Source organism: Stegastes partitus, unplaced genomic scaffold (assembly GCF_000690725.1).
Source record: "Stegastes partitus isolate 25-593 unplaced genomic scaffold, Stegastes_partitus-1.0.2 Scaffold1750, whole genome shotgun sequence".
Taxonomy (NCBI): Eukaryota; Metazoa; Chordata; class Actinopteri; family Pomacentridae; genus Stegastes; species Stegastes partitus.
Window position 1 is genome coordinate 56,498 of NW_007579481.1, and position 17,931 is coordinate 74,428.

The following is a 17,931-nucleotide window of genomic DNA, read 5'->3' on the forward strand; positions in this document are numbered from 1 at the left end:
ATTTGGCCTGAGGGAAAAAACTGCTCTGGTGCCGGGATGTCCGAGTGCTTAGAAACCAGAGGGCAGCACGTCAAAGAGATGATGACCGGGGTGGAAGGGGTCCCTGAGGATTTTTCCTGCCCTTTTCCTCACTTTAGAGGTGTACAGGTCCCGGAGGGAGGGCAGGGGGGCACCAATTTTGTTTTTGTCCTGCTTAATAAACAGGATGGATGATGGTCACCTCCAGAAAAACACTAAAGTTTTCAGTCACGCAGAAGTACACCAGAGTTTCATGTAGAGCCATGTCAGTTGCTTAATGTAGTAAAAGTTTAAAGGTCAAAGTTCATCAATTCAGCAGTACAAAACACAAGTATTTGATTTCTTTAATGCCGTCTCTGCTCGCCCCTCATGCTGATTTTGGGGTCATGTCGGCACCCTGTAACATACGTCGAGCGCTTGTGTTTGAGTTTCATGAAGAAATCCCTTCATCTAGTGACCCGTGAGGATGAAACCCAAATAGAAACAGCATTTAGAGAAAGCCTGATTTGTCAACAAAGGCCGTGTTGATGGACTGAAACAGCTCAGGTTTGCGTAACAGCTGAACAGCTGCAGCTTGCCAAACGAAGGAAAGAGCTGGGTTAAATCACTGAACTTTGTGTTGTGGAGGAGATTTAGCAGTTTCACATGAACGATTTAGGGTCACACCGCTGATTGTTCAGTACAAATCAGACACAGAAAGGGTCAGCAGGGAGAGTTAAATCAAGTAGTCTCCAGAATACCTCTAAACACCTCTCAGATGATTTTACTCTCCTGTATGAGAGCGAGTCTGGTGGTATTTGCAGATAGTTCAGGATCTTCCAATCTCCGTCGTACAAAGGTTTTCTAATCTAAAAATTTCCCTGAGGTCTTGTACCGAAGGGATCAATAAAGTTTTATTCTAATTCTATTCTAATTCTAATTCTAATCTTTCAGACAGTTTTCATTTGATAAACACAACCTCTCTAAAGAAACTGCCCTTCACACTTGTCAGAGTCCAAAAAGTCAGCTTGTTCCATAATCCCGATGCTCCATAAATAATCACAGATAAGCTTGATTGTAAAGAGGGGAAAGTGTGTGTTATCTAGTGATAAATCAGCAAAGTGTAAAATGGTTTATAACGGTAGTTTCTGAATGCTCTGCAGCTCCGCGGACAGAAGGCAAGATCTCTCGACAGCTCTCGCTCTGTAAGGGGTTTTCTTTTTACGTTCTTCACAAATCTGAGGCTTTCAAGCACTGTAAAATTCATGCTGATTTAGTAGATCGAACATGTATAATTATACATCATTTATTAGAATACTCAAATGCTCACAGGCTCCTATGTATAATGTACAAAAGGCAAAATGAATTTAAACATATAGGACAGTGTTTGTAACTTAAGCTACATTGTACAATTTTTATTTATTTTTTTACCTGCCAAAACCTCTTCAGATAAATTAGAACTATTCATACAAAATTAAGTCTTATATTAACAATCGTTTCCTTTGCAGTTTGATAAAAGAAAATGCTGTACAGTATCAGTGCACATGGAAACTAATTCAACAAACGTTTTTCTCATTATCATATACAAAATGAATGTTTTAAATAGTTTTCAACTGTAATTTCTTGAGCAATTTAATGGAATTTTACAGATTTTCTCTGTTTGTTAAATTACAGATGAAAATCAGAGATAAAGATTCATTGTACATCTTGACAATAAAAATAGAGACCAAAACTGCACATAACATCCACAAAAAAAAAAAAAAACATCTGACTTTTTACAAATGGTAATTCATTTTTTGACACTGTTCAATGTCATTAATTTTACTGGATTTACATTAGCAAACAAAAGATATTTACCACTATTTGAAAGAAAACTTATATGTATTAAGAATTGTAAAAAAAAAAAAAAGGTAAATATATATTGAAATTATAGACAGTATCTCATGGAATAAGTATTCATTTAAATTTTGACTTAAAAAAATGGGAAAAAAAACACATAATGTCCACATTAAAAGATTATTCATTTTTACAGATAGTAATTCCTTCTTTTACAGATATTTGTCACTGTTTTCACCATTTATTTATTTTTTTTTACAAATGTTACAGTATCACTACAGAGCCCCAGAAGGGACATGGAGAAAGAAAAAAACAGGGAGAGGAAAAAAAAATGCAAGCTCTCACAAAACCTTCATGGGATCTTGCAATCAAATAAAATAATAATAATAGAGGACACCTACCTGTATGAGAGTTTTATTGAGTTTTATTTTGAAATCGGCCTAAACTATAAAGACATTTAAGCAGTGCTTAGCAAGAGGCACAGTTTTCACAAAACGTCCAATAACATTGATCTGACTTTTGCGAGATCCCAAGAAAATTTTGCGAGATCTCGCAAAAGACGCCTCTAATTTTTTTTTTCCTCTCCCTGTTTTTTTTTTCTTTCTCCATCTCCCTTCTGGGGCTCCGTAGTATCACACTGCTTTACCTGGTTTTTATTTTTGCACCCTTGCTGCCTGATTTTTTTTTGTTGTTTTTTTTCTGTGGTAGCTAATTATATACAAACGAAAAGGAGAAAAGTTGCCTATTTCAGAGTTTTCAAATACACAAAAAACAAGCATGCATACATAGAAACCATAACAACAGCAAAACTATACTGTAATCTGAATTATAATGTCGCTCTTTGTCTTGGCAGAGTAGTTTAAATGAACAATGATATCAAGTTTATGAGCCTATGATATATGCCTCTTCTGAATGTATTTAGTCTGCTCATTTTAAGGTGTTTGATAAATACAGTGCAGTAAAAAGTTTTCAGAAAAAGGAAAATTAAACAGAACTTTCCTTTAAAAAAAAAAAAAGCATTAAGGCATACAGCATTAACATACCCGAGATCAAGGACTCAGGTGGTGCTGTTACATAAGAGTATCTTATGTTCTGTGTATGTAATATAACTCCATCAGATACAAAATCACGTAAAACAGCACAAAAACAACCTCAGCACTGAATGAAAAATGGTCTTACTGGTTCAACAAAAGCTGTAACTTTGCAAGGAAAACTTCACAAAAGTACTGTTTATTCTATATGTACTTTTTCTTCTTTTGTTTTTCCATCAAACTCTGCATTTTTTTCATAGGTTCTATGTAAAAAGCTTGCCTCACAATGTTTATACTGCTTTTTTATTTTGTTAAATTCATCACTTAAAGGAACAATTGTTGCTCAGTTTAAAAAACACATTACTAATAAAATATGCTATTCATAATAAATCAATTTGTTAAAGGGATAATGTTGCAAAGTATTTCAGTCTTGTCAGAAGTTCTTGTAAGCACTGTTTGCCAAAATGCATGAAACATTTTTACAAAAAGATCTCAGATAATTTTACTTTACATTTTTGTTTTTATTTCAGTTCATTTATTAATTTTCATTCATACATTTATAGCATATCATTCCCCTGCTCTCTTTCTCCACATTTCTTGTCACTTTGCACAGCCACTGTCTAATAAAAAAGGCAAAAATGGCCAAAAAGAATCTTACATAAACCACAGTTACATGACGTTTTTATCAAACTCCTTAAGTCGAAATTGTAGCAGCACATATAATTCAGTCGGCATAAAAAAACTTCCCGGGATGTTATTCTTTCCAGAAATTTTCTGAATGGGTGGAGTCCTTTGCACATGTTGAGACAGCAATCACAAGGAGCAATCATAAGGAAGATCTCTTAAGGTTACACAAGCATAATAAAGCTGAGCAGGAATAAAATAATTACGCGATAAAAAAAATATAAAAATCTTAACGGATAAAACCGGGCAGTTTTCAAATGAATGAATCTTGATTTTAACCACTATAATGGTGGCTGCAACGCTAAAATCACTCTGCAAATAAAGAAAGAGCAGACAAAAAGACAGTCATGTAGGTAAAGCACACAGTTTCACCTTTAGATTTGGATACTGTGCACTGCTGTATGCAGCAGTAAGCAGCATGTGGAGCAAGTTACAAAATTCAGCATGCTGCCGTGACTTATCAGCTTAGAACAAAGAACATCCCCATATCTGCCCCATTTCTTCTTGTCTTTTTTTACCATCTGTGTTTATCACAGATTTAGATGCATATGCACCTTCACCCTGATAGCTCCGATGATCCCCTGATTTGACAGCGAGGCTTTATCTGTGACCTTGACATGTGATAACGGCGTTAATTGCAAGGCCGATCCCAATTTGTTGGATGTGATGTAGGAAGCGATTAGTCATCTTGTCCTGGTAGGGCAGCCCGTTGCTGTTTACACGTTGTCGATGGTTTCGAAGACTTTTGTACCAAAACCAGCTAAAAGAATCTTTTGCTAGAAAGAAATATATCATGAACAAGTACAGAAAAATCAGATGGTTACACAGCGGTGTCACTTGATGCTGGTCTAAAGTTCATGTTCATGCCTATTGTCATGTGCTGCACTTTGCCTGTGTGTGTGGTGCATACATTCCTAACAACGATCAAATGAACTGTATCCTGGTGGCTGTGAATGGATAGATCTGATTCAGACCAACCAAAGTCTATATGTTTGTCTGTCGTCAATAAAAACCAAGTATGATGAGATTCGTGGAGGTGAAGAACTGGGTGTGACTGTCGTTTTGGTTTCTCCTTTTGGATCTTCCCAGCAACTCTATCAAAATCTTCTCCTTGTTAATAATCAAACAGAAGAATTGATCATCCATAGCTGCCATTGGCCAACAGCCACATCAGCCCAGATAAGACATGTGACATCACGGGAGGGATGACGATGGACATGATTCCCCTTAGCCAGCCCTGACACTGTTAGACAGACAGACGGTGGGAGACGAAGGACGACTCGGACTCCTGTCACTGTCTTTGTCTAATGTATTTTCCATCAGGACAGCCGTGATAAACATACACTTCATTTTACCAAACCTGAGGACTCTTCTGTTGCTGCAACACTCTCAGGAATCATGGTCCGTGTCGCAGCCCTGATCACTTTTCTGGCCTGTGTGGTAAGTTGGTCTGGTCGCTTTTCGTTATTTGGAATCCTGACTGCTCTAACATTGTACACTTTTGTTTGATTTATTTTTATACTTTACATTAAAAACTTTATTCTTCCAAAGAACTTTAGGATTTAATCTGTGACCAGGATTTGAAAGTAGAAGAATTAATGTAACTACATATGTCATTTAAATTCTAAATAATTTTAATTGTTTCATTACTGCTTTCAAAGCCAAAGTTAGAGAGGCGTTCACGTTGGCAGCACAGACATAATGAGTCACTTAGATTAGGGGCCACTCAGATGAATCATGTTCTGTGGGTTTAAGTTCAACTGTAGGGAAGACACTTTTACCTTTACACTCTTATGTAGTCAAACCAGCAGTACTCCTTAAAATATGATGTTTCAAAAGTGATGCCGGCAACTATTTTTTTTTTAATATCTAAAATTAAAGTAAAATTTTATAGTGCTTTATTTTCTATTTCCCTTTTTTTGTGGATGAGTAAAAAGTGAAAACAAGAAACGCAATAATTTAGTCCTGGATAAATAAATGTTCCAAAAGGGTTCAATGTGTTTGGCTATTCTTTTATTTCTCTTAAAGTTTGAGGCTATTTGTTCATGTACATGCCATCAAATGTTTATCAAAAGGAGTGTACACAAAAGTCAAGAAAATACAATAATATAAATAAATACATTAAAATAAAAAGATGTGGGTTGGTTTAATTTTCACTTTAGGAATGCTACTGGCCAATCCACTAGTGACGGATTGACACGTAGTTGTTATTCATAACGATGTGTTCAGATGGGAAATCTGTGTTTAAAGACTGTTCAAACACAGTTTCAAATACTTACTTAAAAATGATGTATTCACTGTTACTGAATATTTGGAAGTTATCTTCTTTTGTTGTCCTAGGTGTTATATTTAACCTTGAATATGCACAACATTCGACATTTTATTGGTTTTCCGAGGTGGCGTTAAATAGCTGACAGAGCAGATACATTGTAGTGCTAAAGCGAATGTAACACAGCTATAGCATTTATGGATTTTACTGTAATGTTTAAAGAAAAAATATGACAGTGGACATAGGAATGATAATAAAAACTTTTTGAAAATATCCTCCTAAAACTCCTGAATTGTGTATTACTCGAGGTAAATTTTACAGTACTTGAGTTTGTTGTGATTTTAAAACATACTTATGCCAAAGTTACCATTATTTTCAAAAAAGAGTTTTGAAATTTCTATGACCTGCAAGTAGAAACTTCATTAAAAACCAAACCGTCTTCTCAACTAACCTGCAACATACTTTGACTACTTCTACTGTGATTGTTTTTGACACAGGTGCTGTCAGAGGCCCAACATGAGCCAGGCTACTGTGCTTTCTATGAGGAGTGTGGTAGAAACCCGTCACTAGGAAACACCCTCATTCCTCCTATCGTCCCGTGTCTCGATTACAGCCAAGCCCGAGCCATCTCTGGAGAACACTACAAAAAATTTAAACAGGTTTGTAGATCCTGAAGCAGAGAGGAGGGCTTAATAAAGAGTTGGTATTCTTTTATTTAGTATTGTTACTAAAGCAGTTTAAAAGTATTCCTTTGACAAGAAGTGAGCTTGTGTTTAGGTTGGTCATTTGTAAACTAGTCCCTGTCCTTGCTACAGGTGTGTCCTATGTTGGACAAGGGAGAGGGCAATACATTCTCCTGTTGCTCCATCAAACAGCTGAATTCCCTGGAGACGAGTCTGACCCTGTCCAAAGCGGTGCTGAACCGATGCCCCTCCTGCGCCGACAACTTTGCCCACCTGCACTGCATCACCACCTGTAGCCCCAACCAGAGCCAAACAGTGAAAGTCACAAAGGTCATGAACGTCACTCAGCTTGGGATTACGAAGGAGGCTGTGGTGGCTTATGAGGCATATCTCACCACCAACTTCGCAGACACCTCCTTCCAGTCTTGCAAAAATGTCCGGATCCCAGCCACAGGAGGCTACGCGATCGCCACTATGTGTGGTCGGTATGGCGCAAAGCTTTGCACCCCCCAGCGCTGGTATGATTTCCAGGGGGACTCCAGTAACGGCCTGGCTCCCCTGGACATCGACTTCAAACTGCTGAATGAGGGAGACACTACAGGAGTCCCAGAGGGTGTGATTCCCTACAATGGACGTGCTCTGAAGTGTAACGAGACCACGGCATCAGGGGGGGAGGCCTGCTCCTGCCAGGACTGCGAAGAGTCGTGCCCGAGTGTCCCACCTCCTGCACCGACACCTCCCCCCCTCAAAGTGTTGGGGATGGATGGTTTACTCTTCATCTGTATTATCCTGTTCAGTCTCCTGGTAGTTGCCTTCGCGGTTTACGTCTATATCTCTTTCTCGGTGAAGCTTCAAAAAGCAAATGATGAAGAGAAGGGAAAGAGAAAGAGGAAAGGCAAAGACCAGAACAGTAATGAAGTTCCTCAGCAGACCATTCATCCATCAGACGTGACGTGTGCAGACAAGAACAGCTTGGCTGCTCAAGCTTTCCTGAGCTCACTGTTTCGGGCGTGGGGAACTATCATGGCCACTTATCCCCTCTTGGTAGGTATACATTTGGAATCTGCGAAATACAACACATCTGTCTACATTTGGATAATGTAAGCAAACATTACTCATAAATTCAACTTGTAAAAGAAGTAAATGTCTTATTTCATCTTTCAGCAATTGCATTGTCTCACCTTGAAGCCACTTTATGTAGCTTTAGAATTTTTCTGACTTTTTTTTAAATAGACGGAGTGTTTCAGGAACACGAGGAAAAATACATACATTTTCAACAGGATTATGTGGTTTTTATACAAATATAAAGATACTGTAATAATTTTAAACATTTTGTAAATACTTTCAAATTGAACACACAGTGGCTTTAAGACAAAAAGAGCCAAATGTTGGCCGGTTGAGGAAAATGAGTCTCAATTATGAATATTTTATCTTCATTAAAGGTGCTCCTGGCGTCTGCTGTAGTCGTGGCTGTTTTATCTGCTGGCCTCAAGTCTCTTGAGCTCACCACTGACCCGGTTGAGCTGTGGTCTGCTCCCAACAGCCAGGCCCGCCAGGAGAAAAACTTCCATGATGCACACTTTGGCCCCTTCTTCCGGACAAACCAGCTGATCTTGACAGCCCCGGGTAGAAAAGGAGGGATTTATAACTCATTGGTGTTTGGACCGCAGAACTTTAGTGGGCTTGTATCCAAAGAACTTGTCATTGAGCTGCTGGAGCTCCAAGAAAAAATACAGGTAAAGACCACATTGTCAAAAATGGCATCTAAGCATGTTTGCAAAAGTGCACCATATTATTTTGACTCATTGGTGCCTCTTCTATGCCTTTTTTAGCAAATTGAGTTCTGGTCAGAAGATCTGAACCGTAGCGCAAGTCTGAAGGATGTGTGTTACGCACCGCTGAACCCATCCAACCCCTCCCTGACTGACTGTGCTGTCAACAGCTTGGCACAGTATTTCCAGAACAGCCTGGACAACATCAACGCTAAGGTGAACATGACTTATCAGGGAGCGACCAGAGAGGTGGACTGGAGAGACCATCTAGTCTACTGCCTCAAGTAAGTATTCACTGAAACCCACTGATTCATCTGCAGTTGTTGAGAAACTTCATCACCAATGATATAACCTTCTCTTCCCCTTCTTCTATTTCTTCTCAAGTTCGCCATTGTCCTTCAAAGACATCACTGATTTAGGTATGAGCTGCATGGCCGACTACGGAGCTCCAGTCTTCTCATTTCTGGCAGTGGGAGGCTATTCGAGTGAGTCACTTTCCATCTTTTTGTGCATGAAACATCTGCACAACACACAAAGAAGGTGTTCGTAACTCACTTAAACATCTTGCTTTGACCAGATGATGACTTCACCAATGCAGAGGCTTTCATCATGACCTTCTCCCTCAACAACTACCCTCGCAGTGACCCCAAGTTTAAAGTGGCTATGCAGTGGGAGACCGAGTTTCTAAAGATTGTCCAGGACTACCAGAAAAACCCTGCAGCCAACTTCACTTTTGCATACATGGCAGAGGTAGAGTGAACCGTGGGATCTCAGTGGACACTGTGTTTCATAATGGTTCATTTTCTGAAAAGAAATCTAGGTGAATTTTTGAATACTTGTTAGAAGTCATACCAGTCGCTGGGGAATCCTGGTGGTTTAAGATTTTAAGCCCCTGACCATGTAAAACCCAAACATCCTCAGTCTAAGTCTGACCAGGAAACAGTTTTGCGGTCCAATTCTCATCTCTCCCTTCATTTCCTGTCTGTTCTCAGTTGTCTCCTAAGTAACAAAGGTAAACAAAAAAAGAAAAAGAAAAAAGAGGTAATCAGTAGCAATGTCGATAAAGAACTGCTGCCCCAGCTTTTTCAAGGTCGCGTTGACTCCTCTCTTCTTTATTACCTCACTATCTGACCTCCCAAGCTTCTAATTTGTGCCCGCTCTCTGGTCTCTCTGCTGTCTACAGAGATCTCTAGAGGATGAGATTAATCGAACGACAGCAGAAGACATCCCCATCTTCATGATCAGCTATGCCGTGATCTTTGTTTACATCGCTGTGGCACTTGGGGAGTACTCTTCATGGAAACGCATACTGGTAAGGCTTTAGAGAGTTAGTCAGTCTGCTGATTTAGTCCTAACTAGTTAATGGGTATTGTCAGTATTGCCATTACTTTTTGCATCATTCGTCCATTATTTATACCCACTTTGTCCTTTAGTGAGGTTTTCACATACAAGGATTTTGACTTAGTGTGCATAATAGTAAACACTGACCAGTATTTATTTTTTTTAAAGCTGAAAATTTTAAAAAGAAAGTGTAGCAAGTCAATAAAGAGTAAGCATTACAAGACAAGAAGGAAGCAATTGTCACAAGTCAAATGACCAACAAGCACAGCAAATCCAAGGTATTTTATATAAAAACAATTAAAGTAAAAGCAATATTTACAATGTATGTATTTCAGATATCTGCAAACAAATGACGTTCTCATCAGACTCAGGTGTACTTTCTGTTGAGTGCTACTTAACATGACAAACAAGGTAACGTGAGATAATCAACAGTGTAAAGCTGAAGTATTGTCTCTGGAAGCACATAGCATGCCAAAATTAGTAATAACTCAATGTACCAAAATACCTAACTCCATTGTAAAAGAGCTGCTAGCAAAGTGACTCTTTTTAAGCCATCACTTTGGTTGCTTTACTGCAAAAAATACAAGCATGCAACATGTACGTGGTATGTAACAGGCCTCTAACTAGAAAGCAAAACAAATAAAACAGGCATTATCATATGGATGATAAGGAGAAGGTGCCATAGTATGGCCATGTCAGCTGTATAGGGCTTATCTTGACATTAGAGCATGTAAGTTTATAGACCCTGAAGTTATACAATACAGGAAACATTATACAGCAAAGATACAGAGGGACAAGGGTTCACTGAGGTAAATGTACATGTGAATTCTTATCTCTGTGTCTTGCAGGTGGACTCCAAGTTTCTGGTGGGTTTGGGTGGAATCCTGGTGGTCGGCTGTTCGGTCCTGGCCTCTATGGGTTTCTACTCGTGGATCGGCATCCCCTCCTCGCTGGTCATTCTGCAGGTCGTGCCCTTCCTGGTGCTCGCTGTCGGTGCTGACAATATCTTCATCTTTGTTCTGGAGTACCAGGTGTGTACGTCTGTGAGCTGCACAGCTAATGCACAATAATGCTGATTTTCCAAGATATTGTGGATCATTGTTAGTAATGCTATCTTACTCTTCCTTTCATGCAGAGAGATGTACGGAGGCCTGGAGAGAAGCGAGAGGAGCAAATTGGTCGTGTCCTCGGAAACGTGGCCCCCAGCATGCTCCTGTGCAGTCTGTCTGAGTCTGTCTGCTTCTTTCTAGGTAGGAGCCTTTGATTACTTTTATTTAAAGCACAAATTGTATCACTGTATCACCAGGAATCGCTTATGATGTTTCTGTTCCACTACACCAGGGGCCCTGTCCACCATGCCAGCAGTGAAGTCCTTTGCTCTGTATGCTGCTATGGCTGTGCTCATGGACTTTGTCCTCCAGATGACAGCCTTTGTGGCGCTGCTGTCTCTGGATGCCCGTCGCCAGGACAGCAACCGCTGTGAACTGATCTGTTGTGTTAAAGTAGACAAAGAGCATTCCAACGAGCCGAACGAGGGCTTTCTGCTGCCCTTCATGAGGAAATACTACGCCCCTGTCCTACTGCACAGCTTCACCAGATTCATAGTGGTAAAGATGTGCATCTATTTAAAATAATATAAGACAAAGTTATTCTCAACTGTTGACTTCTGGAGTAACATAAACATGAAATCCAAACAAGCTCAACAAAAAACAGCATCTGCTCATGCACAGAGCTGTTTTAACTGAATATCTGTTGAATTCTCTGTTCTTTTCAGATGCTGGTTTTCATATTCATGTTCTGCGCCTGCTTATTCCTCATGCTGAAAGTGACAGTGGGTCTGGATCAGGAGCTGGCTATGCCTAAGGTCGGTAAACAGTTAACTTCATAAACACAAAGGAACGTGGCACTCTGCTCTTCCATGTAACCTTATATCGATTATTCTGTTTTTGGTGCAGGGCTCTTACATGCTGGACTATTTCAGCTACCTGTACAAATACTTTGAAGTCGGAGCCCCTGTTTATTTTGTAACAAAAAAAGGCTTTAACTTCACCACTGTGGAGGGCATGAATGCTGTATGTTCCAGTGTGGGCTGTGATCAGTTCTCACTGACCCAGAAGATCCAGTACGCTGCCGACTACCCTGAACGGTCAGTTCATTTTCATAATCTGAACAAATGAAAATATAGTCTCTAAGACAAGTTGCAAGCAGTTTCTTGGCTCAGGACCATGAAGAGAGATCTTCTGCCGGTGTCCTTCACATCATAATCATATTTCACGGACATATCCTTGAACCTACTGATACCATAGAAGCAACCTCTTACATGCTTGCCCATCAGATCAGTTAATGATAAACTCAGTTAGAGGATCACAGAGGGTGCCTTTGGTTCACATACACCAGACACAGGATTGTGACTGAATCAAGGTGCTTTGTGATGACTAATGAATAGGAGTAGTAGAACTTCTTGGTGCATTTCTGCCCGCTAAGTAAAGCAGTATGGATCTTTTCTGTCAAACAATTGTGTAACTTGTGTAGCACTGTACTTACAGTAGAGGTGTTCGCTGTGTGAGTATCCTTCCCAGTGACATTAATGAAATTGCAACAACAGCACACTTATGCTCCTTGGAGATAAAGACGTCAATGGGACCAGTTTATAGCTGGCACTATCAGTTGGTTACTGGTAAGCAGCAAAGCTCTCCTCATAAAAGGACAGATAAGATAAATATATTGCCTTTTCCTGAAGGGTTTAGTTTTTAATTTAGCGCTTAGATAATAAATAAGTGCAGACCATTTAAGTGCAATCCAAATGGGGTTTCTGTTGAATTGGAAAATACATGTATTTGCTTTCTTACATTGAGTCAGATGAGAAAATTGATACTGCCGCACAGTAAACCTACAGCCAACAGCCAGGTAGTTTACTGCAGCATAAAGATAGGCTGAGAAATAATCCAGCACATAAACCCTTGTAAAACCACTGCATGTGGTTCTTACACTTTGGTCTTTGCTTTGATGAAAATTATGAGATCTGATGTGTAAATTCGTTGGCATTAGGGTTGCTGGTTGGTGGATTTTGTGACCTTTGCTCAGAGACCTACAAGATTCCTGGTTTTATGAGAGTCTGAGCTAACCGATTGTTGAGTGTAGCTTCATATTTTCTATATAGGCAGAATAGCAGACTATTACTTATTGTGATTTGACATGCACAATAACATACCCGTTTTTCTGCTGTATTTGATAGCTGCAGTAAAGAGACTAAGAGTCAATCCATAAACTTTGTTGTTATCCTGTACCAAATTAAGGTTGACGATATACTGTATTTTCTTACTGTTAAATTGTATAAAAGAACTAACATATAGATTGATCCTACCGTAGTATTGTGTGTATCTAAAAAGCATGATAGAGGTTATCTCACCGCATAATAGACCTTTAAAAATGATTAAAGACACATCAGTGAGCTACGCTTTTGTAGTGGAGTTTGTGGCTCAGAAATCAGTGGACTTGGGCCTAAGTGTCACAGATTGTTGTGTTGATTTTCATTCTATTCCTTTTACCTGTAGATCCTACGTGGGTATTCCTGCTAACTCATGGGTGGATGATTACATTGACTGGTTGAATCCTGGATCCAAATGTTGCCGTCTGTACACTCTCGGTCCAAATTCTGGAAACTTCTGTCCTGCAAACATATGTGAGAGTCACTGCTGAGAAAACGGCACATCCTTCGCTGAAACTCCATACATGAAAAAAGGCTTTACTAACACCTACTCTGCTGCATGTCTTAATAGCTGCTTTTCTCTGTGGACGCAAGTGTATGACCACTCCTCTGGATGGCGTCCTCAGGCCCACCGTGGAACAATTCAACCGCTTCCTGCCAGACTTTCTGAGTAACCGTCCTGACCTGCAGTGCCCCAAAGGGTGAGTATTGTTCGCCGCACACGTGACACAAATACATCACAGCATGCAAACCACAATCTCACTGCCTATTGTCTCTTGTTACAGTGGTTTAGGAGCCTACGACACGGCCGTGGTGAAAGATGAGAATGGAGAAATAATAGGTAAATCCCCTCGAATCAACTCGGAGCAGTTAAATATATTATTCAAACAGAAGAGATGCCAGTAATTGAACTGTTTTTTCCTCTTTTCTGTCCAGCCTCCAGGTTTATGGCTTACCACACACCTCTTACTAACTCTCAGGAGTTCACGGCTGCCTTGCAAATGGCCAGAGAGCTGGCAGCCAACATCACAGAGGGCATGAAGCAAATACCAGGCACCTCACCTGACTTTGAAGTGTTTCCTTACACGTATGTACTTTAATTTCCCAAACTCCTTCAAGTCATCTTCAACCAACAACTCGCCAAAACAGGCAGCTCCTTTAAATTGCAATTTCCAGTAGCCATTAAGTCGAAGCAATCTGTAGTGTTTAACCATTATTTTTATGTTCTTTTTCTTGCAGGGTTACCAATGTGTTCTATGAGCAGTACCTGACTATTGTGCCGGAGGGACTCTTCAACATCTCGTTGTGTCTGCTGCCGACCTTCGTGGTGTGCTGCCTGCTGCTAGGTTTGGATCTGCGTTCCGGCCTCCTCAACTTGCTCACCATAGTCATGATCATCGTGGACACCGTTGGCGTCATGACCCTGTGGGGCATTGATTACAACGCTGTGGCCCTCATCAATCTGGTCACGGTAAGAGCATGTCTATAGTGGGAATTAGAAGAGTACTTTAGAGGGGAAGTTTATTTTACTTGTCATGAGGAACACGAGTCAGCGTGTAAAGATGAGAACGGAGCTTAATCTAGAAAAAAAAATAACCATGGTGATGTTGCAGTGATGCCATTGAGGTTGTGTTTAATAGTCTTTCTAACAAACCTATGATGGAAATAGTGATGGACCTATTCAATGGTTGGCCGATCAATTGGACATTTTGAGGTGATTAGCACTGACCGATTAATTCACAGCAAGTGGCCTCAGCTGGTAAACAATCAGTGCAGAATCTGCAGGGTCAGTTCCACTGGACTGGGAAATGGTGGGAAACATGCCAATGCTTGATGTCATGTTACCTTAGAGAAAACTGTTTAATTTTTAGCTTTCAAAGCTCAAGATACTACATTGGCAACTCTTCGTATGTATATTACAGTCATCCTCAAATTTATTCATACCCCTCCATTTAAAAAAAAAAAACGGAAAAAAGTAATAATAAATAAATTTTTAAAAAGTTAAATTATAATTTAGTCAAATAAGGCATTGCTTTTGAATTGTGGTTGATAATTTAAAAAAAACAAAAAACTTTCCTGAACAAATTAGAGCACTTTACTAATGAGCAGTGGGCCAAAATCAAATACCTGTCAACAGGTGCACAAGTCTGATTGAGAGTTACAGAAAACACTTGATTGCAGTGATTGGCTCAAAGGGATGTTCAACAAAATATTAGTTTACGGGTCCTATCATGCTTAGAATTAGAATTAGAATTAGTATTGATCCCTTCGGTACAAGACCTCAGGGAAATTGCTACACCAGAAAAAAACAACACAACACCAACATAAAATCAGCAACAACAACAGCATTCAAAAATCAAAATCAGCATTCAAATTCAAAATCAAAATCATTCAAAATCAGCAACAACAACAGCAACAATAATAACAATAATGATAATAATAACATATTACAGTATACAATATACAGATACAGTAACATATTGCACACAGTCTGGTGATAGAGCATGATGCTCTATCTCACCCCAATGTCCTCACTCCTCACCCCTCGCCCCCTACCTCTCCCCACTTGCTGCTCCTCCCCCTCCCCCCGAGCTCAGAGTTGAACAGTTTGATGGCTCGGGGGACAAAGGAGTTTTTGTTTGTTTGCTTGTGTGGTTTTGTACCTGACTATTTTTGTTGTTGTTGTTGTTGTTTTTAATATTTCTGATGAACACAATTCAAAAGCAATGTCATGATTTTCATTATTTCTTTCTTTATTATTACTTTTGTCAATTTCAACTTATGTCAGTGACAGCTGTTTTTTTCCCGTCTTTAATGGGAGGGTATGAATACATTTGAGGACGACTGTATTTTTGTATAATTAGATTAATCCCTGTTTTTTAGTGAGAAATATTGCTTACATCAGTTGGGAATGATAATGTAAAAAGTCTTTCTTACAGGTCTCGAAAAACTATTGTATGAGCATCAGCCTCCCAGCTTTCAAAATAATTAGTATATTGAAAAACTACTAAAAAGGCCTGTGTTACAAACTTTAAAAAAAAACACACAAAAAAACATGAGTCTTCTCTAGTCTTTGGCTTAATGAAAGATACCATTGCATTATTGGCAATGTAGGCTCCAGTGTTTTTGGAAACTCACCTATATAGAGACTAAAATCTGTACTTTTTAGCTGCTACACTGACCGTTTTACTTTTAGTCTTCACTCTTGTTTAAGTCGATTATGTATGTTATACAATAAACTGCTGGATTGATCCTTTTAGATTTTCCCCATGTTCTGTAGACATTAGGCTCCTATGTTATACTTTCAATAGGACAAAACAAGATGTTTGTAATTCATATCATCATCATTTTGTTTCATTGTTTTATTACTGTACTAACCTACGTTATATCCGTCTTATACAGGCGGTGGGCATCTCTGTGGAGTTTGTGTCCCATATGACAAGATCCTTTGCACTCAGCACGAAGCCCACACATGTGGAGAGAGCGAAGGACGCGACAGCCAGTATGGGCAGCGCAGTAAGTAAACATACATTTTTAATCCCTGAAAAATTTAAAGCAGAAATTAGGCAGATACACATATTTTATTGCCACACAAAGATGATTGTATGAACACACGCATCACACCTCAAAGTAAGAGGTGCCTGAGTTAAAAATTCTTATTTTGTACCCTGAAGGTGTTCGCTGGTGTTGCTATGACCAACCTGCCGGGCATCCTCGTGCTGGCGTTTGCCAAAGCACAGCTCATCCAGATTTTCTTCTTCCGCTTAAATCTTGTCATCACACTTTTGGGGATGGCTCATGGACTCATATTCCTTCCTGTCCTGCTCAGTTATTTTGGTATGTACTTTTTTACAAAACAAAATCTCCATTTCATTGTTAAATTCAGCAGAGGGCACCAGTGACACTGTGGACTTACTGTCCATGTTTCCTTCTCTCAGGTCCTGGTGTCAATAAAGCAGTGTTGCTGCAAGAGCAACTGCAGGCGAACGCAAAGGCCAACGAAGAGCTCAGGATGAAGTCCCAAGCAAAGCAAGTTTATGAAAATTTGAGTTTTGAAGAACATGAGATAAAAGCGGACTCGCATGTTGATGCCAGCAGATCTTCACAAATCACAGAAGAGGAAAGGGAAGCAAAAATCGACAGATTCTGAGCACCAAAAACTTGTTTCAAGCTCTGATGAGTCATTATCTCTGTAACATACCGAGCAAGGATGGACGCACAGAAGGACACATAGCAAACAAGTAGTCATGTATTTGACTCTGTATGGAAATCATTAACTTAACTATGTACCTCAATCAGAAATGGACCTGTGGCACTGAAGATAACAACACACAGTTGTGCAATATTTCGGAGGAATGCAACAGTGGACTATTGCAACCTTCCTGTCTCAGCATGTGAAAAGCTTCAATTGTAGAATTATTTAACAGGTTTGGGGGTTGACAAAGGTTGTTTTATATTTTTTATTGAATGTAATTATTTTATATATGTGTGAAAAAATAGCACTGTGTAGAGTAATTTAGAAGAACACACACTCCAGCATTTCATAGTGTCGATTCTTCGATTGCAGTATGATGCTCTTGTTGTAAAATGTGCAATCAGTGGAAAAATATTAAATATGTTTACTGTGTGAATTACTTTTCTCATTAAAAACATTTGCCATTGTAGTTTTCCCTGATAGGTAATTATAAATTACAAATAGGGAGTAATGGTGTTGCCGAAATGTTTATTTAATCATAACATTATATATATTTTATTTATTTTTCTAAATTGTTTCAAAACGCACCAGTCCAGACATGTAACTGGCCTTTTTCCAGAACTCACAACACTGTTGAACATTCCTTTTTTTGTTGTATATATATTAGAAAAGGCACATTTTAAGCCAAAGTTGGCTCTTTTTTTTTTTTTACTAAAAAGGTATTAAAGAAGATTTGACCATTTAAGACTTGGCAATTTGCATTTTTTGAATGTAGTAACATAAAAATAAAATAAAAATAAACTGAACAGTCTTTGAGTCCATAAGAAGTGGAAATAAAATTTCAGCAATCTGGTTTGAGAACATTTAAGCTTGTTAACAGTTTTGAACTGTAAAACAATTTACTGTTATTTAACA

At 39.1% G+C, this 17,931-nt stretch overlaps 1 protein-coding gene across 1 annotated transcript; it reads left to right on the forward strand.

Moving 5' to 3' along the window:
* Window positions 1-4,946: 4,946 nt before the first annotated feature.
* Window positions 4,947-16,971, forward strand: npc1l1 (NPC1-like 1). The gene is made up of 21 exons (XM_008302043.1): window positions 4,947-4,988; window positions 6,315-6,476; window positions 6,633-7,544; window positions 7,943-8,236; window positions 8,333-8,556; window positions 8,657-8,757; window positions 8,850-9,022; window positions 9,456-9,584; window positions 10,462-10,644; window positions 10,749-10,863; window positions 10,955-11,220; window positions 11,388-11,477; window positions 11,569-11,759; window positions 13,168-13,295; window positions 13,393-13,522; window positions 13,607-13,662; window positions 13,758-13,908; window positions 14,061-14,292; window positions 16,224-16,337; window positions 16,496-16,658; window positions 16,760-16,971. The coding sequence occupies exons 1-21, from the start codon at window positions 4,947-4,949 to the stop codon at window positions 16,969-16,971; spliced, it is 4,068 nt and encodes a 1,355-aa protein (XP_008300265.1).
* The last annotated feature ends 960 nt before the right edge of the window (window positions 16,972-17,931 follow it).

Excerpts from the sequence above, each read along its gene's own strand:
- npc1l1 (XM_008302043.1), top strand. The coding sequence starts at position 4,947 with ATGGTCCGTGTCGCAGCCCTGATCACTTTTCTGGCCTGTGTG. Across the intron at positions 7,545-7,942 it reads TGGCCACTTATCCCCTCTTG|GTGCTCCTGGCGTCTGCTGT; the intron begins GTAGGTATACAT and ends TCTTCATTAAAG. Across the intron at positions 13,296-13,392 it reads CTTCTGTCCTGCAAACATAT|CTGCTTTTCTCTGTGGACGC; the intron begins GTGAGAGTCACT and ends ATGTCTTAATAG.